General features: G+C 42.5%; 1 protein-coding gene across 1 annotated transcript in view; it reads left to right on the plus strand.

Moving 5' to 3' along the window:
* The first annotated feature begins 579 nt into the window (after positions 1 to 579).
* ACSL6 (acyl-CoA synthetase long chain family member 6) overlaps positions 580 to 23,371 on the plus strand; it is an 89,701-nt gene continuing 66,909 nt past the window's right edge. The window contains exon 1 of the mRNA XM_066613345.1: positions 580 to 652. Coding sequence (XP_066469442.1) covers positions 580 to 652 — 73 coding nt within the window. The remainder of the gene's footprint in view (positions 653 to 23,371) is intronic.

Raw genomic sequence — 23,371 nt, forward strand, 5'->3', positions numbered from 1 at the left:
CGAAGGCGCAGGGACAAGCAAGCAGCTCCAGAGCTGAAAGGAACAGGCGCCGCCAAGACAAAGGCTGCCATCCTATGGGCGCTTTCCCAGCAGAACACAAAGGGACTGACTTCTGAGTAGACACGCAGAGGCCTGTGCCCCGACCCTGCCCAGAGGGGGCGCGCCGCATCCCAGTGCGCTGCAGGGGCTCAGGGCTGCTGAGCAGGCAGCGCAGGCGAGGCGCGAGGTCCGGATTCCACTCCCCACGCGCGACTCTTCCTCGCCGCGGCGGACCTTTCCGGCGGGCGAGGGAGGCTTCGGGGAGCGGGCTGTGCCTCTGTACGCATGCACGGCGGCTGCCACGCGTGCGCCTGGTGGGCTCCTCTCAGCACCGGCAGCGGGGATGCGTCGCCTCCTTTAAGAGGACCCGGTGCAGCAGGAGGATGAGCGGCTAAAAATAACCTGCTGTGCTGCGGGCGGGCGGGCTCGAGCCCTGGAGCGGGGAGCCAGTGCCCGCCGATGCCGCCGCCGCCGCCACCACCACCTCAGTCACTGCAGTGAGTTTGCTGCAGCCCCCCCTCCCCCCGCTCCAGGCCGCCCATGCTGCAGCCGGCTCCAGCAGGGATGATCACCTGGCTCCTCGTGTCTGGTGGCTCCATCTGGCTCTTCGTGGGTAAGTCAGGCCGTCGCCCTGCCCCTTTCCCTGCCCTTGCTGCAGTCCGCCTTCTGTCCCTTCCTTTTGCGGGGATCATCTGTGCACCTTTGGGCTATGGCCTCCCTCTCCTCTCTTTGAGCTACCCACGCCTAGGCATGTCTACTCAAAAGTAAGCCCCATTATAGTCAATGGCTGTTACTCCCAGGTAAATGTGGATAGGATTGTAGCCTCAGCCCAATCCTATACTCAGAAGTAAACCCCATTATAGTCAGTGGGGCTTACTCTCAGGTAAATGTGAATAGGATTGTAGCCTCGGAGCTGACTCCTCTACATGTTTACTCTGAAGTAAACCCCATTACAGTCAATGGCTATTACTCCCTGGTGAATGTGGATAGGATGGCAGCCTTGGAGCTCAATCCTATGCATGTCTACTCAGAAGTAAGTCCCATTATGGGGCTTACTCTCAGGAAAGTGTGGACAGCATTGCAGCCTCAGTCAGCACATTTGCTGCTTCTCTTGGATCTTTTCTTCCTCTTGATATTGGGTACCTTCAGGTACCTTAACAGGAGAAGCAGGCATCTCCTTTATTGGTTTGTTCTTAAAAGAAAACTGGGATGCTGGGGTGGCTGCGTTGATGTCTCTCTCTCTCTCTCTCTCTCTCTCTGGAATTGGGCCTTCTGTAAAGAATTTTGAACACTCTGCAATTCTAGATAAGGATGTGATGGTTAAAATGCTCAGAGCCCTGAATGCCGAAATGAAAAGATTACATAATTTCTCTCCAGTGGTTTTGCAGATTTTTTTTTCCTTTACACACTCTGAGGTTTTTGTTCAGGCAAGATACTTGATGTTAAAACTATGCATGTGTGTGGTGACTGGGAATGGGTGTGTTGAGCAAAAGGAATCTGCTCTAAGTGGCCATTGCATGCAGTAACGAAGGTTGGTGATTTCAAGATGATGGGATCAGACAGAGAGGATCACAGGCACCCTGGAATAGCTGCTGTCCTCTTCCGTGCTTTACAGATTCGGTTTTAAATGGTGTAATCTACTGCAGGGATTTAAAATAGAACACTCTGAAGGTGGGGAAGGGAAATGAAAGGGAGACGTTTATTCTGCCCCTTGTGAAGCTGTAAAAGCAGTTTTAGACTTAGATCAATTTGGAGATCTGTGGGGTGTTCATCCTGTTGCTTTGGAGTAAGGAACACAGTTAGTTCATTTGGACTGGGTTCACTTTTGAGGGGCTCTAATTAAATGGGTGACAGCTAACTCCAGGCTCATGTTGTCCCTCAAGGCATGTAAGAGACAACTTCCTGTTGTGCTGTGACATTGGGGATGCCAGTCTCTTACAGTGCATGTAAGGCTAGATAAAGTATTTAGAAAAGCCATATAATTCTTGTCCAGGGTGAACAATGAAAATGCAATTGACTATCAAGTGTCCTTTTAACACAACAGACCTTTAGTGGCACCTTATAAATATTTGTAGGAAGGTGAGCAAGAAGGGATAGAATAGGTTTAGGGTCCATGCCTAACTTCTAAAACAGAGAAATTTTTAGGATCAGGCATTCTTAGAGCCCTACTACTTGTTTTAGAAGTGCTCCTTTTCAGTCTTAAGTATTTGTGGAGTTACCTGTGGTTGCCTCAGTGGATGAGGCACTTTGCATATTGCTCGAAGGTATCTTTTTCACCACCTGCTCCTTTACACATTCCAGAACTCAGCCCAGGAATGAAAACTAATTCCAGGACTCAAGCCCTGATATAAATTAAAGTCATGCTGGGGTGGGGGGGTCATTCTTCATTTGTTTATTAAGCAGTTCTAGCCAAGAGACCCTCTCACCTACTACAACCACCTGTGCAGAGTTCATTTGCCCCACCTGTGTTGATTATGTCCATTATATGAAGCAGGAAAGGCCTAAGAAATGGGCCCAAAATGAATGAGGAAAGGCAGGACATTCAGAAAAGTTTCACTTTTCTTTATTTTTAAAATGTATACTCTGCTTTCCTTACACTGAGTAAAAAAGGAAAACAACAGCAAGAGAGATGCAGAGAACATTAGAACAAAATAGCAATCCAAGGGAATCCACATGGGAGTGATCAGAGAAAACCTGGAGAAAAGAAACTTCCCCCAAAATACTGGCAGAAAGGGAGCCAGTTGCATCTCATGTAGCAGGGAGTTTCACAGGGTGGGAGCCATCTCCAAGAAGGCCTTCTTGCATGTCAGTGCCATAGGAACCTCAAGAAACTGGGAGGGAGGAACTCTCAGAACAAATAATAATGTTAATTTTATGTAGCATTTCTCAGGGAAGGAAGTATTTATTACCCTGTTTGTTCCATTATGTCATGAGTGATATATTTCACAGTGAGAGACACTTGAGAAGTATGGCTGGGAACGTGACCCATTCTACTTGCCCATGTTAATGCGGGAACAGCACAGTGATCAGGAGACACAGTTTAAGGGGTAGGATGAGTGTGTGTGGGAGGGGGGGTGGTGGCAGCGAAGTGACTGCATGTTTTAACTCCAGAACTGTTTCTCTTGGATGTGAACGTTAGTCAATCAGAACCCTGATGATAGTCAAAGATCTACAATTACTTGATTCCTGCGCATCTTGAAAAAATAATTAAGGAAATGTCTGCCTAGTCATACTACTTGATATTTGCTTTCCGAACAGCCAAGTCAGCCTGCTGAATCCTGCAGGCACAAGAATCAATACAGCAGAACCTCCAAAGCTGACCACCTCTCTATACTGACCACCTCCTTAAGTTGACCTAATTTTCGCAGCAGCAGTAGTAGTAGTAGTAGTAACTCGGTATTTATATACCGCCTTTCTGGTCATCGGATTACTCCTCTGACTATTCAAGACGGTTTACATAGGCAGGCGTTTCTAAATCCCTCAAGGGGGTTTTTACAATCACAGAAGTTCTCTCTTTCAAGAACCAACAACATTTCAGAATGGATCTTCCTGGTTTGGTCTCACTTCTGGCCTCTAGTTCTCCCACACAGGCTGACAAGCAGCTCCATCTCTCACATGGAGGGCACCCAAGACACTTCTTGCTCACACCAAGAGCAGGTGGAATCACTCAGCTTGGCTTGTCAGCTGCTTCAAAGTCTCGCCATTCTCAGCCGTTCAGGGAGCTGCCGGTGTCCTCGAACTGGCGACCTTCTGATGTTATCTTCGGGCTAATGGAGGCTCTACCCTCCGTTACCCTCTACAGTATGGACAGACACTGCATATATACTATGGGAGACCAACCTCTCTATATTGACCACCTCCGTAAGTTGTATCTTGACCGCATCGACCATTGCACAAAGTATTAATTTACCCTCCGTAAGTTGGCCACTGAACACGATAGGGTGGGCCTGTGTTTTGTCTGGTTTGTCCCATCTTGGAAAAGCAATAAGCCACGCGACAATCCCCCCCATGCCTGCTAGTGCGTGTGCGAAAGGGTTTTTATAGGTGGGCACACTGCATATAGCCGACAGACCTGTGCTGGCTGCCGATTGTACCTGGACATGTACCAAGTTGTGAGGGACATGAGGTTGCTTGTGCATAGTGAAACCACTGCCCTTTCACTTTGGTTCCCATCACCAGTGCATTACTTTATACTTATATTGAAACACAATTGCTATTTTGCTGTCTATTCTCCTGGTTTGGAGAGATCCTTCTGGAGCACTTCACAATCCCTTCTGGTCTTCACCACTCAGAAAAGTTTAGTGTCATCCACAGACTTGTCCACCTGCCTGCCTATCCCTGTTTCCAGGTCATTTATGAAGATGTTGAAAAGCACCAGTCCCAGGACAGATCCTTGAGGCACTCCACTTTCCACATCTCTCCACATTTGTTGTCAATTGCCCATTGACACCCACTCTCAGTTTCCTGGTCCTCAACCAGTTCCCAATCCATGAGAGGACCTGAACTCTTATTCCCTGACTGTGGAATTTTCTGAACAGCTTTTAGTGAGGGACCGAATCAAATACCTTCTGGCATTTAGTAAATCTGAGGAGACCCAGTGGAGGCCAGACAGCCGAAGTAAAGTGTTTTTTTGTTTTTTTTAAGCTGTTGGAGCTATGTAACATGCTACATGCTGTGGGCTGGCAAGGGATAGCATTGGTCTGCCTGTCTGCTATGAAACCAAGTATTTTTTTTAACTTATAATTTTTTTCAAGCTTGTGAATTTTCAGGGTTTTTTTAAAACACTGACTGTGGGCTGTTTATTCTCTGTCTCTTGATATAGATGATATAACTAGTAAGCATCACAAGAGGATCAATTCTCATTAATATTTGCAATAAAACTTTTTAAAATCCAATCTAAATAATAACTTGACCTTGCATTTGTTGTCATGGGTGCTAAATATGGTAATATTTAAATGTCTTTTTCCCCCTATGTTGACCACCTCCCTATGTTGACCAATTCCTCCAGTCCCTTGGGTGGTCAACTTAGGTTCTACTGTAATTGATCATTTATCTGCAGCTGAGCACAGAGCAGCTCTTGGTCGGGTCTCGACCGATCGGAATAAACTTTCCCCTTATTAAATACAGATCTGCTACTTCACGGATGACTAATCTGTGGTACAAGAACATAAATCTTGTGAGTGTGCCTATGGTGTATTTTTAGGTCAAAAGTCCTGCCTGCCTTTTGAAGTCTGTAGTGCTGCTTGGTAGACCTGCATAGTGAATTACTTGCCAAACCACATATAGCTTACTAGCCACGTACTTTGGCATGCCAAGTGCTAAACAACCCACCTTCTGGTGGGCCGCCAAACTTGGCTTGATGGGTGAGCCTGGCAAATCATTAGTTGTGCAAATAAGGGTCCAAGCCACCTTAGGGCGCAGGGACCTACATAGGTGATAAAGTGTGTCCTAGAGTGCCAGTAGCTTGTACTTTGGACTTGACTTGTGGCATACTTCACTTGTCACTTGCCAGAAAGGTTAGCCACAATCAGTCTAGAGTAACTCTGTGTTTAGCAGTGCTTTCATTTCCAAACTCTCAATTTCTACAAGTCTTGCTGTAAGCTGGAATTTTTTCCCATCAATGTTGTAGCGGAACTAAGCTTTACATGAAAATCAAGGCTACCCTCCTGCAGAGATGGGCAGTCAAGTCCTGAAGACTCAAGTTGCGAAAACATGCATTTTCCGAGACTTGTGTCAACTTGAGTTACATGTGTCATTGACTTGGGCCCTGACTCATGATTCAGGGGTCCAAGTCATGATTCATATAGACTTGAGTAATGAAGACTCATGATTTTTGTGTCCACGACTCGCTTTTGTGTCTCCATGTGCTTGCTTAGTATTTTTTTCACTGCTTTTGTGTTGCCCCCAAAGACCTTGTGGGCAATCCAGATAATGGCATTCAGTCCAGCGCAAGCAGCAGATATGGTGAGAGGAGGGTAGTGTGGTTCCAGCAGGTGGTAGGCAGGACAAAGGCTTAACAAGGCTGTGGGAAGGAACCAGAAGAAGGCAAGGGCAGCCAGGACATGGGGTCGGGGTGGATTCTTGGTCAAGATAGACAAGTGGTCTATCTTGGAAGGAATGGTTGCTTGATTGGCTAAATGGATGGCTTGATTTTTTTTCCCCCTCTGGATGACTGAAGAGAGAAGAAGGAGCCCAATGGATGGGATTCTTACAATAGGAACAAAAAGTCTGGATAGCCCAGGGAGGGGGCAAAGGAGGTATACAAACTAGGGAGAGGCATTTCCTTGCACTATAGAGGAGGATGGATGCCCCATTGACCGCAATGGGACTTCTGAGTAGATCTGCGAAGGATTGGGTCATAAGCCTCCCAGCTGCTGCAGGCAACCCTCCCTTCCCATCTCCCACTTCTGTCCCCCCATGTTGCCCGTCCCTTCCTGCCTTGCTGAGCTCAGATACCTCCCTGTTGGTCCATCTGTGGGATGCTGCTTAGCGTTCCTTTTGAAGGTGGAATCGGAAGCTGTGATGTGAATGGGGGTCATTATTGGGGTTCATAAGGTACCAATCGCTTTCTGCACTGCTGCACTCACTCAAATAACAGCAGAGCTTTTAGTTACATAAATGAAATGAAAAGGGTGGTTGAAGTACTTCACCACGTCGCTGACGGCAGATGGGATGGGAACAGGGCAGTGTTAAATGAGAACTCTGACATATGCAAACCCTACTAGCACCTCCATTTTCTCTGCAGAGCTGCACCTGACTTATGGCTTGACTCGCTTTTCAAAAAGATTTTGACTTGTAACTCTTAAAAATCCTCAGGATAAGTAACTCTTAAAAAGGCTCAGGACAAGTCATGATGGCCACCTGTTATGATTTGCAAGTGAGTTGAGTCAAGGGGCAGAGACTCGCAACTCGGTGCAGTTACTCTGGCACATCCCTGCCCTCCTGCTCTATTAGCTTTGGTGAAGCATACTGTCAAACAATTGCAGGGGTCAGGGTAGGGAAGCACATAGCTAAATGATATCAGGACATGAATAACATATTAGTCTGCAGGGACAGCCTAGTATTTCTTGTGCCCACAGATGTGAGGAAGCTGGTTATAATTCCTCAAGGTGGGGAAAAAACACTTTTCATATGCTCATAGTCTCACTTATCTTAATTATTTCACAACTTGCAGACCTGGAAAACAGATTCTGTGAAGCATCTCTGCTCAAATTAAGTCTTGGAGTTGAGCCAGCATGCATCTTGGTCTGATTTTTTTTTAATGATATTTGGCCACAGAGGGAAAGATCTGCAGCAATTTATGTAATCTATTAAGGACTGTGGGTTTCTTTTTTCATTATGTAGCTATTAGTCTTATCAAACATTTTGTTCTAAACTGAGTGCCCTTGAAAAAGATGCTACAATTGCAGTGAACCATCACAGATCCTACAGTAGAAGAAAAGCATAAGCTGATATTTGTAGTATTCTTGTCTTGCATTTGTTGAAACACCTAACAAAAAACATTGACAAGAGAATGGGTGTCGGGCCTTTCCTAATGGCTTATTACATAGTTTTGCTCTGCTTGAATTGAGCTGGAAAGTAGATGGGCAGCCAGTTCAGGTGTTCTAAAGCAGATATAAGCTTGGTCTTGCTAGCAAAGAGCAGTGTGCTGCATTAGCTGAAGTTTCTGGTTGATCTGTTGGGGAGACTGGAGTGTATTTTAATCTGGAAATCAAAGCTGATAACAGGCATTCCATGATACATCTGCTTCATGGGATTCTGGAAATAGTGCTGGCTTCAGGAATACCCCCAAGCAAATCTTTTAGAATTTGCCCTTAACAGTGTGGTCCTTTCCAGAACAAGTATTTTTCACAATCATCTGGTCCATTGATCATCAATCCTGATGCCCAGTACTCCTTGCTGTCACAGATGGTACTGACAATGGGGTTTGGAAATTGTCCCTCAGAAACAGCTGTCTCACTAGGAACTTCTGTGGAAGGGGACACCCAAACTAATGATGCCTCCATCCTCTATTCCTGAGGAAATAGACCTCTTGAAGGACTCCTCCTTGGAACTCCTGGTTGTATTGAATGCCCCCTTCCACCACCTCCATCCACCACCATACTGCATTGAGAAAAATCAAGGGAAGCACATCTCATCCTTACTGAAACATGTGGAACAACATGTGGTTGTTTAGTCCAAGCGACTAAGGGCCCAATCCTATCCAACTTTCCAGTACCAGTGCAGCCCCGAGGTAAGGGAACAAAAGCTTCCTTATCTTGACCAGGCCTCTGTGACTGCCCTCTCCCCACTGTAGGATGCAGTGCACACCCCATTGGCACAGCCACATCAGGGCTGGAAAATTAGATAGGATTGAGCCCTAAGCCTCAGAGGGATCTGACCTTGAGGTCTTTGGTGTATGGAGGGACTCTACTTGGTTGGAGTCCTGTTCAAAGCAATTTGTTTCTGGGTTTTCCTTGTTTCCAGCCCAACTTGTAATCTCCACAGTGAGCTGACCGTGGTCCTGACTGCCCGAGACCAAGCTTGGTCTCTGGCTGAGCTTAGCCACTACATTCAGTGAACCTCGCCCAGGAGACTCAACACTCTGGTCTTACCTGGTTTGATCTGTATTTGTTCTCACCCGGTCAGCTACTGATCTTGGCATGTATTCAGTTTGCCAGTGCCTTACCTAAATTGTACGTAAAGAAGATATGTTATTAATTAAGGTATGTGTTTATATAGTGCAATCAATGTGCATGACACTTTACACAGATTACTCTCTTCTGGGTTACTCCTTATAACAGTTTCATGTAAATGTTATTGTAAAGTATGAAAGGCAATACTGAGTCCTGGGAACTGAGGCAGTGTTTACAGTGGTGCTTCTCCTTCAGGGAACCATCTTCTCCTTCTGTTTAATCTGTATACCACTTTGAGAGATGGGGGGGGCATTGCTGTTTAAAAGCAGGAGGAATTCCCATGGAGGGGGGAAAGTCTCCCAGCACTAAACTTTCTGGAATCTACCCTCCAAAATAAGTGAAACAGACATAGAGTAGCGCTATAGTTCTTCACCAGGAAGACTGCTGTATCACTGAATTACCCCATTGCTAGGAAGCAGTCAACAAAGTCACATTTCCCACCTTTCTCAAGCAGGATAACCAAGTCCTGAAACCTGGACAAACCCCAAAATGATCAGACTGAAATTGTCTTGTGGCCAAAAGGCAGGTGTAGTGGCTATGCTGGATTCTGATAAAAATGTGTAATGATGCATACAATTTTTTTATTCCAACATGAAATCTTCTCTATTTTTCATCAGATTTCCCACATGATCACAGTACTGTAATTGTTTCCACTTGCTTAAGAAAGATAGAACTGTTTAGTGCTGCGGACTCCCCAGCTTGCACTGTGCACTCAGTAGGATCAAATGCATAAGTAAAGCTGTTCTTATCTCTTAAAAAATAGTATGAGTAAGATAGTGAGGTTCATCTGTAAGATATGGGTCCACAAGATAGCATTTCAAAGCTATCTTAATTTAAAGCGGGGACGCACATACTTCAGGCTTGCGGAATATATTTGGCAGTTTACTAGACTTCTGAAATGCACCAACCAAAATATCTGGGCCAGATGCTAATTGGTGGTTTGGGGGGTGTAGTCCATTACTCCCTGCATCCCATGAATCACACTTGGATAATTGGAAAAGGCAAAAATATATATTTGATTTACTACAAATCACGTGAGATTTTAGGTAATTGGGTAATTTACAGGTGAGAATCACCAAGGCTGAGAGAGATAAATGATCAGTAGAAGGCCAGTCATGGCAGAAAATGTTTTTTTTTTTATTAAATAAATTGGTTTTTAAAAGAAGGGCATGGAAGTGAAATCCTGAGAGAGAGAAAATCTGTCAGTGCATGTGCAAGAGAAAGTTACTTTGCTTGCAATCTTGCGTACTATTTTTAATTCACTGGGAGCCATAAATTTTTGCCAATGTACTGCAAATCACTTGTATATCTTCCAGTAGACCCTAATCTGCTTTCTGTCAGCTGCTGATGCAAAGGACCAGTTCTTGAACTTAACTATAATGAAACATCTATAAATTTGTATACTGTAGCTTTGCATCTTAGATGGGATATACTGTATTTACAAAGATCTGCAATTCCTACATTCAAATTATCATACATTGTCTTTACATATTTACATGTCTAGCCTGCCCAGCACTAAACAATAAACTAAAACAATAATCATAAATCATTCAGCTGACATATGCTTAACCCCTGATTTGAACTTATTAATTTATAGTGTTTCCTGAAGATACTTAAGCAAAGGATTTGGTAAATCTTAGTGAAAGAGAACCTGATAAAAATGAATTTCTGTATTTTTGTGACCTGGACTTGCTTTGTGGCTATAGACTCAAGGGAAACATTTGCACTGTAATTGTCAAAACAGCAATATTTCATATATTTGAAATAAAAGCTATGCAAATAATTTTTTTTTACTTTTACCAAAATAAAACTTGAAGTGGAGAGAAGATCAGATATGACCATCCTTGTTTAGCTAATGATTCATTGGCTTTCCCACTTAACAGATGATCTGCTGGAATTTACTATGTTTCTGACAATGTCTTAATGTGGAATATTTATTGTAATTTATGTTTCCACTAGGGGGAACTGTTTTTCTGTAAGGTGCAGTTCCTGAGTTCTCCTCAAATTTAGCTGACTTGAATGTCAATTCACCTGTTCCTCAAATTTCCCTATTTGTAGTTTACAATGCCAGTTGAATAGGTCTAATAATTATGTAATGCTCTCCCCAGGTGGAGCACTTGTTCAGCACCAGTTGTTGTATCTCTCTAGCACCAGGTAGACTTTCTTATTTGCACACTATTTTTTAAGACTTGTTTTAATGCAGCTGTTTTTCCCCCATTTTGTACTATTTGTGTTTGTCAACTGCAGTTTGCCCCGGAAATTATAAAACAAAGAGGCATCAAATGGTTTACATAAATGTAAAAATATGGAAGTGTAATATGTTCTTCTAGCCTTTGTTTTGTTCCCTAGGCTATACTGTGCTGCATAGTTAGATTCAGAGAAGTATTCCAGTCTCTTGGAATGATGCTGCTAGATCATATATATGATTCCAATGTGGCAGGGTCTCTCACCCCAACAAATTATATTCCACTTAAGCTGAAGTTTCAAGTTTTCCTGCATTTCCAGATTCTGGCACCTCAGATGTCACTGAAATGTTCCCGGGTGCTACATTCCTAGGAACACCCATTTTTCTTAGATTCTTACTATTCTAGATAATATCAGTTGTGATATACTGTCTGTCTCAGGGGTTCTTAATCGGTGGTACACCAAGCGTTGTTGGGTGGTATGCATGGCACTCACTGCCTGACAGCAAGACAACAGCAGGAGCTTTAAACAGTAGTAGGATGCTTGGCCCATCAGACAGAGCTCCAGCGTACCCTGAGCCTCTTACTGCTGTTTGAAGCTCCTATTGTAGCTTCTGAAACCGGAAGTAACTGGCACTTTTGTTGGTTATTTCTAGTGTTACTTTCAAGGAGAGTGTTGGAATGAAGTGGTACATTGGGAGCTCAGCACTGAGAAATGCTGGCTAGTCAACTAGTCTGCGAAGGAACTCCTGTGCACCTGCCACCTAACTTCTGTTCACAACAAAAAATTCTGGAACATGGTCTAGAGGTCACACTCATTTCATACAGTGTGCTGTTGGTTGTTAGGCCTTTAGCATTAGCCTGTGTGAACTGTGTGCCCTAGAATGGACCACAAACTACATTACGGAAGAAAAAGAGTAACAACGGGCAAGCTGTTTTTCAGTGTAAAAGAAGCTTGTCTACAATTTCCTGGAACAGAGTATACTGTTTGAATACTACTGTTTTATTGAAATATCCCTAGAACTGGAAGCTAATTAGCACTGTTCCTTTCCTTTGTTATTTTTCTTTTACCTTGCAGTCCACAAAGCATTTGCCCTCCCATTTGCTTGGCTTTTGTTCATAGGTTCGTATGTGTGGAACTCATGGCAATATATCTTTTAATCTGCATGCCTGACCTCCCCCCTTAACTCTTCTATTATTATTACAGTTGGATTTGAGTAATGAAAATAAGGGCACAGCTTAGAAAACAGATGGCAAAACTGAATTAACTGAATACCCACTGAAGGAGTAACAGTGATTTGAACTCCTGCCAAAGACAAGGAAATCAACAACAATGTACCAAGAACAATACATACTATTAAACTAAGTCTCAATACATGTGAAATATGCTAGCCATTCTCATATACCCAAATGAATGACAGCATGAAGGGGAGGGCATTTCACTGAATTTGTAAAGTAATGTCATTTAAAGCTACATAACAGAAACCAAAGCATCTCAAAGTATTGGAATACATTCAGATGCTATTTAATTACCAAGAACAATACTATTTGAGTTGGTTTAAATTAATTTGAATTGCAAAAAGCTACATTGGAATTTGAATGTTTAAATTATCTCACTTGTCTCTCACTTCTCTCACTTGAGCTTGCATATTTGAGCCACACTTTTCTTTCTTGTATAGAAAATTCAGTTGGACTATCCAAGCTTCATATTTCTGGTTCTTTTATGTTTCCATTCACTCCCCCAAATCCATTGCCCAATTCTAAGCATGTGTTTTATGCCTGTGGTGGAACGGATAACAGCAGCAATTTTCAACCTGTTTTTCATCTAATAGCACCCTAATGAGGCACTAAAATTTTCAGGCCTCACCATCAGTTTTTTGACAATTGCCAAGGTATACTACACTGCTGGTGGGGGGGAGCTCACATTCCCCAAAGACCCTACTAATAAACGACTCTCACCCAAACTCCTGTGGCTCACCTATGAAACATTTGCAGCACACCAGTGTGCCATGGCACACCAGTTGAAGATCACTACACTAGGTGTATAGTAGTCCCACATTTAGGAGACAGATATACTCTTTAAGGAGAACAGATATATCAGAGCAATTACAATCAGCAAAAATCAGAACCTAATGCATGGATATAAGAGAACCTATAAGTAGACATTCAAGCAGAATAGTTTTACATAGTTACACTGGAGTTCAAATGATTTGATTCATTAGTTTTTCATGGCATTGACTGATTCTAGGTTTCCTGGTGTGATGGTGAAATGTTGATTGCTAGCTCCAATTTATATGTTTTATAAATAAAACGTGTAAACCACTTTCGAGTACACATCAATGCGTAGTTTTGCATCTCCATGGCTAACAGCTTCTTGAATTTCTTCAATTGCGGGGTTTGAAGGTGTCTTTGTCTTTAAAATAAATACATAAATCAATACTTTGTGAACCAGTGAATTCTGCATGGCATCCTTAGATGCACTGTATTCCTTCATACAAAGTAAGATTGGCAAAACAGCCCTTCTCACTTTACTTCCATGAAGGCTTGCCTAGATTATACATTTGCCCTGACCATATCATTTACCATCCAGGGCATATAGTAAGGGTGGCCAAATTTGCTTCACATAAGAGCCACATATGATAAACTTCTGATGTCTGAGAGCCACAAGAGAGGTATTTGAAAGGTGCAATACAGGTGCGCGCCCCTTAGCGATGTACCGGCTGACGCCAGGATCGCATATGTGACGACCAAGTGTGGTCATGTGGTTGTCGGAGGTGCACACCCCCACCTTCCGAATGTGAGGGGAGCTCAGCTCCCCTCACCTCCAGAGGGTTGTCTGAAACGTGCTGCCTCTGCAAGGCTCAGACTGAGGGAAATTGCATCTCTGGAAATCGCGTGATTTCCAGGTTCTTCCGTGAAACCAGAAGTTATGCAAGAGACAAATTTCCCTCAGTCTGAGCCTCTGAGAGACAGCATGTGGATGTGCGCTGCCTCTGGGAGGCTCAGACAACCCTCCAGAGGCAAGGGGAGCAGAGCATCCCCTTCTCTGTGGAGGGTTCAGATTACGTCAAGCACTGCTTGACAACAGGGATCACGGTCCCGATCCCTGTCATCAAGTGGTACACAATTGTATTTAAGAAGCATTTAAATTCTTAAATGTGTTTATGCACCAGAATATTAAACTTGGTTTTAGTCCAGTGGACTCTCAGTTTATATCTGGTAAATCATTATAAAGCATGAAAAATTTACTTATTTGCCTTTTTTTATTAATTGTGATGCAAAAAGGAGCTCAGCTAACATACTTCTGACCTGCTCAGCCTTATGTTAGATGAGGCTCGTGGGCCGCGGTTTGGCCAGACCTGCATATAGTATCGCAGGGCTCACCAGCACAGCATCTAATAAGTTTTCTGCTCCTGTTCCATGTCATTGGCAGTAGGGCAGACAAACCTATGTGATAGGAGTGTGAATTCTACTAAATCATATGAAGAGATATTAAACATAGAAATGGAAGAGAAAATATTGAGTACCCTTTAATAACCATTAAACTGTGAATAATAAGAAGCAAGACTATGGCCTTGACCTGAATTAAAAGTACCTCATGGTAGTTATTTTCATTATTCACTCACCTCACAAAGTTCAGGGACAGATGGATCAGGGCAGAACACTGGTACCTGAAAACCATTATTGTTAACACAAACTATTGCAAAGTTCATATTCAAAGAAGATTGTTTCCAAGGCAACATAACTGGAGCAGACTGCACCACTTTCTTCCTGTTAGAGAGAAAATTTGCAGGAGGAAGCTGAACTGAGGTGCTGGTTGGTGGAATATAAGCTGTCCTTCATTTATCAGGCCAATCGTGCTGTTCTATCACCATGGGTTGGTAGCTCTTCCATGATATTCCTTCCCCAGGTGAGGCAGAGCAAGTTTCTTACACTAAAAAACCAAATGAAAACTTGCCAGATCTAGGAGTAACAATCTTATCCAATACAAGACATCTTTGCATATACAGTACCTTGTGCCTTTCTGAAATAATTTTGTGGATTTTATTAAAAAGCTTTCCTGTGAACTGGCTTCTTCATTCCATGTGTGGGGCTGAGCCTGGGAGACATAATATTATCATAATTGGATTGCCATGTCTGCTTACTGACAGAACAGAGGCTGGAGAAGATGCTTGAATAATCTGGAAGTTAAACACTTGTGCGCACACACACATACATGCACCTTAAAACCACTAGCCTTCTGGGTGAATGAATGAAAATAACCTCTCTTCTGCACTTGAGCTTAATGCTCAAGTTCCTAATTTTATTTTGTTCTGAAAGGATTTTTTGTTGTCCATTGACAGCAGCTTTATTCTGGCAGGATTTTTTAGCCAGCCATCTGAATATTAAGAATGTTAAAAAAAATCCTTGCAGTTCACAGGCTGCTGAGGGTGGTGTGATACTGTGATCTGCCAACACCAATTCAGAATTGTGTTCCATTCAGTAAAGGATATTTGCATATTCTGTGTTCACCCTATTTGCTCAAACATGTCTGAAAAGGCAAAGTTCTTAGCCATTGAGACTGAAGAATGAGCTGTCTTAGCTTAGCTGAGCTGTAATGCTTCCCAGCTCCTTGCTTGCTTTTCTATACAGAGGCGTTTTGAGGTACAGCGGAAATTAATAACATATCTGATGAAATGGTTGCAAGCAAGAGGAAAAGTAGCATTCAACAACCAGGGAAAAAGATGGGAACCATGCTTCTCTCCAATCAGTTAACTTGCAAACCATTCAAAGTCAATTTTTTTTTTGTACAAAACTTATCACGATGTTAACACTTAGAGCTGTCAAGTGAAATTGCTTAGTAGTAGCTTCACGACTTACCAAAAGAAATTTTGTACAGCTGTAGTTCTCAAACTTTTAAGCATTGGGACCCACTTTTTAGAATGACAGTGTGTCAGGACCCACTGGAAGTGACATCATTAAGCTGGAAGTGACATCATCAAGCAAGAAAATTTTTAGCGCCCCCATATGAAAAAATCAAATTAAGTAAATTAAACATTTACAATAAGTATAAAAATTTATTTAAAAGAAAGAAGAACCCTCCTAACTCTTCCAAGCAGTTGCTGATCTCTTAAAAAAAATTCCCCAAATACAAAGGCTGCAATTCTATCCACACTGACCCAGGTGTAAGCCCTATTGACTATCTTTGTTAAAAGCATATGCATGGTTGCCTCTTAAAGGTACACATCTGAAACATTTCCCAAATGCAGTCACATACCACCTACCTGACCCACTGTTTGAGAAATGCTGCTCTAAAAAATGCAACATTAACTTATGGTGCATATTAACATAAAGTTATGTGGCCACTGGCTTGTAGGGTTTTTGACAAATTCGACAAATTTTTGGACAAATGCCTAAACCACAGCCTGCTAACTTCCATGGCCAGAGATGGTATAATACAGTACTGAACAAATTATTCTCCAGAAAACACTTTGTTCCAAAGAGGGGAAGGCTTTCAAAGGGGCAAAAAGCTTCCTGAAAGAGCTCTTCAAGTTTTTGTTTTTGTTTTAATTATACTTGGTTTTCTGGTATTTGCAGACCCAGGGCCCAATCCTATCCAGTTTTCCAGTGCTGGTGCTGCTATGCCAAGGGGGTATGCACTGCTTCCTGTGATGGGGAGGCAGGCACAGAGGCCTCCTCAAGGTATGGGAACATTTGTTCCCTTACCTCTGAACTGCATTGAGGCAGCACCAGTGCTGGAAAGTTGGATAGGATTGGGCCCCCAGTTGGTTACTGTTTCAGTGCCGTTCTTGGTTTGGAAATAACTTCCCTTCTTCGTAGTAAGTGAAGAGGCATAATTGGTTTGGCCAAGTTATGACATCACTGAGCGCAAAGAAAGCAATTTCAAAGCAAAGGCAGTGCTCTTGATGTCTTTTTTCATTTAAAAATTATGAAAGGCAAAATGGCTTGTTGTAGTTCTTCTGTGCCGGATAAGTTCAAGATGGCTATTGCTTGGGCTAATAATTTTGACCTACACTATCTCAACAACCTGCACTAGCTTGCAAAATTACAGGGAGAAAAAATCCTTGAGTGAGATCTTATGTATGTCGGCCAGTTCAGCAGGTCATGGTTTGGGGCTATAAATGGTGGAGGCCTATGAGTTGTTTCATAGAAATCCTAAGGCTCCTTATTGTGTTCTGATTCTAAGCTTTATAGGATTTATGTTCCTTATGCAATGTTAGATCAGGGAAGTGCTGATATTCTGTATTTGATGTTTGGGGGCTTTCTTTACAGGCAGTCTCCCAATGCTGGAAATGTTCGTTTTCTCATGCCTGTTTCATGCTGCAATTGTTTCCTTGCTCTGTTGTGGCTTCAGCATTATTTCTCCTCCTGATTAGGACTTCTTTCACATTTACAGAGCAATTTTGGCCAATCAAGGATAGCATAGTGAATGGAACAATGTTGCAATGCTACACTGACAATCTGTGTTAACTACATGCTGACATGGTGAATCAAATGAAGCTAATATAGAGTAAGGTCAGGGCCTCCTGGACTGGAGCCTGTCAGTCAGACATAAGGGCAACAAAACCTATTCTGGGTCAATGCTTCTTGAATAGGTGGTGCTTTTCACTGCTTATGGCATTTGTAACTAAAGCACTCCCCCTTTTGGTTCAGCCCTATGCTTGGTCAAAAGAGTTAAACTGGAAAGAAATGGAAATCACAAGACATGATTAAACTAATTGTTGGGGAGCTTGAAAATTTAATAGCTTAGAACTAGAAAATGTAAATGGCTTCATCTCTGAGTCATCACTCCTCTGTGCTCAGCAAGCTGAAAATACCGGCATTCCTCTCTATTGCTGTTTATCTATAATAATCTCATAAGCCAAATGATAAAAGCTTTTATTTTCACAAAACTTTCAACTTCACCTGAGGCCCAGATTCTGTGGTGTAGCTCCCTGTGCTTTGTTACTCCATTGCATTAGTAATGTCTGAAGGGTCAGGTCATGGTGGTTGCCTAGATCAGTGTTTTTCGAACTGTGGGTCGGGACCCACTAGGTGGTTCGTGAGCCAATTTCAGGTGGGTCTGCATTCATTTCAATGTGTATTTTATTTTTAATAGATTTGATGCTACCATTGTATATGACTGCATTTGTGGAAATGTTACAGGTCTGTACTTTTAACAGGCTACTATGCATATGCTCTTAACAATGATAGTAAATGGAACTTACTCCTGGGTAAGTAGGGGTAGGATTGCAGCCAGGGATTGTTAAAAATTTTCCTGCTTGATGTTGTCACTTCTGGTCATAGCATCACTTCCAGTGGGTCTTGACAGATTATCATTTTAAAAAGTGGGTAAAAGTGCTTAAAGTTTGAGAACCACTGGCCCAGAGCATGTGGTTACTTTCCATTCTGGAGCTGTGCCTCTACCACGGGTTCTGACGTTGCATGGGAACCACATATTTGATCCAAGTGACCAATATCATAGGTGCTTTTATATGTTACTGATGCATCATAGGAGTCGACCACAGAGCAACAGTTTTGTAGAAGTGATAGTTCTGTAGATGTAACAAGTAAACGAGGCCATAGAATCCATTGCAGAAGCCATTAGGACTGAATACTGATCAGGACTGTTGATGCACTACCCCAGCTGTCAGGCTAAATGCTGACTCAGAAGCTCAAGCACAGCACAGACCATTGCACTACTTTGTACTGTCCTGTTGGCAAAGGTTTCCCAAGCACCACTTCAACACAGTGGCATTTTACAGTCTTTGAAAATTACTGTATGCACCAGTCTGCAAGCAATACGGAGTAAATGCATCCCCAGAATATGATCCTGTCCTAAACTATTGAAAAATTCTTATTGTGTGTTTGTGTCAAGTAGCATAAATTTATGCGTCCTTTTTAAAAAAACAGTAAGATGTATGGGGGGAGGTGAAAGTCAAGGTTGATTGATTGAGGCCGCAATCCTAAACAACTTTCCAGCACTGACATAAGGGCAATGCAACTCCAAGGTAAGGGAACAAACATTACCTTACCTTGAGGAGGTCTCCATGACTGACCCCAACTGCAGGATGCAGTTCATGCCCCACTGGCACAGCTATGCCAGTACTGGAAAGTTGGTTAGGATTGCACCCTGAAATTCATAAGAAGAGGAGTCTGATTTAAAGTTCCTGCTGTTTGAGAAATATGTAAAATATCATCTGTGGTGCAAATCAATCATTAAACTATGTTGAATTACAACCAGAGTAGTATTTACACTACGGGGGAGGGAATTTTGTATAACTTTTAAACTTGATTTTTACTAATTTGAGAACATGTCCATTATGCAGTGCTCTGTAACAACTCTGCTGGTTATGGGTCTCAGGCTGAACTTCTGTCCACACTTACCTGGGAGTAAGCCCCATTGACTATAAAAGGACTTACTTCTGAGTAGGTGTGCATAGGCTTGGGCTGTCGAGCAAACTGCAATTCTATAGCAAACTATAGGGTGAACAAGCTTGTGTTCAGTTTAATAGTAACCAAGTTATACTTTAAGAGAAACTTTAGTATTTTGTTGTGCAAACTGCTTTGAACCTTTTTTGTTGAAATGTGGCATAAAAATATTTTTAATTAACATCCAGTTTAACTAAACATCCAATTACTTTATTTTGAAAATTGTTGACTGTTGTCTACCCTGGTGAAAGTAGCAGAGAACAGCCTTCCATACTTTGGTAGCCAAGTGTCTGATGCCAGTTCATATCTACCATCACTGAGTCAGCTGCCAGTAAACAGATTATTTTTGTAATATAATTTTACAACAGGCATAATACATGTATTACTCAGGAAGTGTATACCCAGTAATTAGAACTGTGCTGCCAAGTAATTAAAATTTTTTAATGGGACTACAAAGAGCTATTGGCAGGGCCTGTTGTAACTTAGAATGTGCTAATTCAAGTGTGTTTACACAGGGAAGGCATTAGGGAGTAAAAACCACAATTAAAACTCAGCACCAATGCACTTGCAATAAATTGTCCCCTGTAAAACATCAATTTAGGCAATAGTCACAATCACTTTAAACTACCTTCATGATGTATTATTTCTAATCCCAGGGGTTGATCAGTTCAAATACCACTGCTGACCCACAAATATCTTTGTGGATGACCGCCTCTAAAAGCATCAAGATGAACTAAAAAAATGGCAAACCTAGTGTGAACTTTGCAAGCAGCCACTTTAGCTGTGCCTTAACATCAGTTTCATGTTCAGACATTGGATAGCATGCCGACTAGGGCTACTGCTATTAGGAGAGCTTTCTCTGGGAATGGAAGGAGCACACCACTCACACAGAGAATAAACTGGCACACTAGCATTGAGTGAGCAGAGTGCTCCTTCAGTTCACAAAGGGCATTTTCACTGGCAAAAATGAAAATATCCTTCTTTCTCATGTATATATTGCCCTTCTTCTAAGGAAGCTATGGTGGTATATATGGCTTTTCTCCTTTTATTCTCACAACACCACTGTCAGAGGTAGTATAGGCTGAGAGATGGTGTCTGGCCCAAGGTTATCCCTTAAGCTTCATGGCTGAGGGAGAATTGTATCCAACCCTGGTCGAAGTTTAGGACTTGAATCACTCCACCACACTGACTCATTAGTAAGATATCTGCTAAATATGAACTCCATGCTGTGAAAAGCTTCACCTAATGATTTCATGTCAAGCTGTTGCTAAAAGCATAAGAGCAGACCGGGCTGACTGGTCAGCTGGCAACACCAAATAGCATTTATTGGCTATTGTAGTACCGTATTTTTCGCTCTATAAGACGCACCTGACCATAAGACGCACCTAGTTTTTAGAGGAGGAAAACAGGAAAAAAATATTCTGAACCAAATAGTGTAATAAAATATGTCTCTCCGCTGCTCTGTTTCCATGCTCCTTAGCATATTTTACTACCTCTAGTTTAAAAGGAATTTTATATGCTAGCCTTTTCTGCTTTATCATCCTTGCACTGGTAGAATGAGGTACTGTAGTATTTTTCTGCAAGTGCATTGTCACTAAGCAGTGAACATTTGCATTACCTTTGAGCACCTGCATTTGCATTACAGTTTGCATTTGCATTACCATTGAGCGAAGGCAGGACCCTGGTCAGGGGCAGAAGCACCTGCCAAGGAGGCTCTGCTGCCCTGAGAACGCCTGCAGCTTTGCAGTATTCACTCCATAAGACACACACACTTCCCCACCCACTTTTTTATGGAGCGAAAAATATGGTAATTATTGTAGGGTACTGGACTTCGGACTCTTTAAAGCAGGGGTGTCAAACATAAGGCCCGGGGGCCAGATGTGGCCCGCGGAAGCTTTTTATCCAGCCCTTAGGCTCTCAGCTGCTGAGCAGTGCTGAGGTGTTACTGCTAAAAGGGCAGCCCCCATGAAAATTGGGGTATCACATATCTTGAAATATGATAAAGATTTGTGTGTTTTCTCTTCTGTCATTTGAAGTTAATGAATTCCTAAGTGAGAGAAAGTGCTAATTTTTGGGTATGAGTTGTTTAATGACACTTCCTGCCTAATGACATCACTTTTGGCCTTCAGCAGACATCATGAATGCCATTCGACCCTTGGTATGAAATGAGTTTGACACCCCTGCTTTAAAGGTTCTACAGCCACAAGCATTTATGCTTGTATCAAGTGTGCTTCCACAAGTAAGCTGAGCTGATGCAAAGGAGAACAGAGCTCCTTTTGCCTTCAGTTGTTGTGCAGTTTAGCATTTTGGCAAATACAACTTTTTCTTACTTGTGTATTGCAAGCTACACCTGTCATTGTTAAAGGTTTCAGTTCTTGCTTGCAGTGGGCTACTCTGATAATGGTTGGTATGTAAGGTTGTCAGCCACTCAGAGAGATACCCTGGCTTGTTCTTGTGCCTTTAACAGCAACTAGGCACACAGAAGCTTTTCCTCGCATTTTGCTATGCCAAGAAATGCTGATGTCTGTGTGTCAGGTTACTGAAAAAGGCACAGGAGTGGAGCTAGAGAAAAAAATAGAATAAAAACTGGTCACAATGCTTTGGGGAAGCAGATGGGAAATTTGTAGTTCAGCATTTCTATTTATAGCAGTCCTTGGGTATCTGCAAACACATTAAGAAAATCTCACATTCAGATTTTGAACACAAACCCTCTATCAGGAGTGCCAAACATAAGGTCCATGGGTTAAATGTAGTCCCCTGGAAGCAATTTATCCACCCCCTGTTATAATTGGGTTCTCCCTACATGATGATTTTGTGCTGTCATATTATGATCAAGAACAAGATTTGAACATTTTCTCTTCTGCCATTTGCAGCTAAGGAGTTTCCATGTAAGAACAAAGTACTTATTCTGGCCATCACCTGCTTAATGGTGTCACTTCCTTCTTATTGAAGTCATTTCTGGCCCTCAGCAGGCACCATGAATGCTTTTCAGCCCATTACATAAAATGATTTTGACACCCCTGCTCTAAATGTTCCACTACAGTCCTCCTGAATCAAGAATTTCAAGTCTAGAATTAGATCAGTCTGAGGCAGGGCCCTCCAAACCCTGGCCTGGGAGCCAGATCTGGGGTTTTGGGCTAACTCTTTCACCCTATGAGCGGAACTTACCATTTTGCCGCATGACTTTCAGTGAGATTGGGGACAGGGATGCTCTGGGCAGTCCCGTCTACCTGGACATCCTGTTCGCAGCCTTCTGGGATGCCAAGCAACAGACGGGGCTGCCCAGAGCAGTATTTCTTAAACTGTGGGTCGTGAACCAATTTCAGGTGGGTCCCCATTATTTCAATATTTTATTTTTAATGTACTAGAGTTAATGCTACCATGGTATGTGACTGCATTTGGGGAAATGTTACAGACCTGTACTTTTAACAGGCTGCTATGTATATGCTTTTAACAATGATAGTCAATGGTATGTACTCCTGGGTAGGGTGGGTAGAATTGCAGCCTAGGATTGTTAAAAATTTTCCCGCTTGATGTTGTCACTTCCAGTCATGGCATTACTTCCGTTGGGCCCTGACAAATTCCCTTTCTAAAAAGTGGGTCCTGGTGCTAAATGTGTAAGAACCACTGGCCCAGAGCATCCCTGTCCCCAAATCTCATTGAAAGTCATACAGTGACACGGCAGAACAGTAAGCTCCGGTTTGGATGAAGACCGGTTTTTCAGTAAGCAGTGGTCATGAGTTTGGCGACTGCTGGTCTAAGGACATAAGAACTCTCATACTAGATCTTTGCTCTCAACCACTGCTGCCCTTACTGAAAACTAAATTTGAAATCTAAAGCTTACCAAACATATAAAACGTAAGTTGTTTTTTAATCAATAACTTCAACTAAGTGAGTTACCATTGACATTCTAATGAATGCATTTTATTTTTCTCACATACAAGCTACTGTGCACCTGTGTTCTCTGCTTCCTGTAATTAACTTCAATTTGCATTTTTCCATGCTGAGAATAGCTACCTTATTTTGCCGTCTAGTGAGTAAGGACACATGGAGAATACTTGG

The sequence above is a fragment of the Tiliqua scincoides genome, chromosome 2 (assembly GCF_035046505.1).
Source record: "Tiliqua scincoides isolate rTilSci1 chromosome 2, rTilSci1.hap2, whole genome shotgun sequence".
Lineage (NCBI taxonomy): Eukaryota > Metazoa > Chordata > Lepidosauria > Squamata > Scincidae > Tiliqua > Tiliqua scincoides.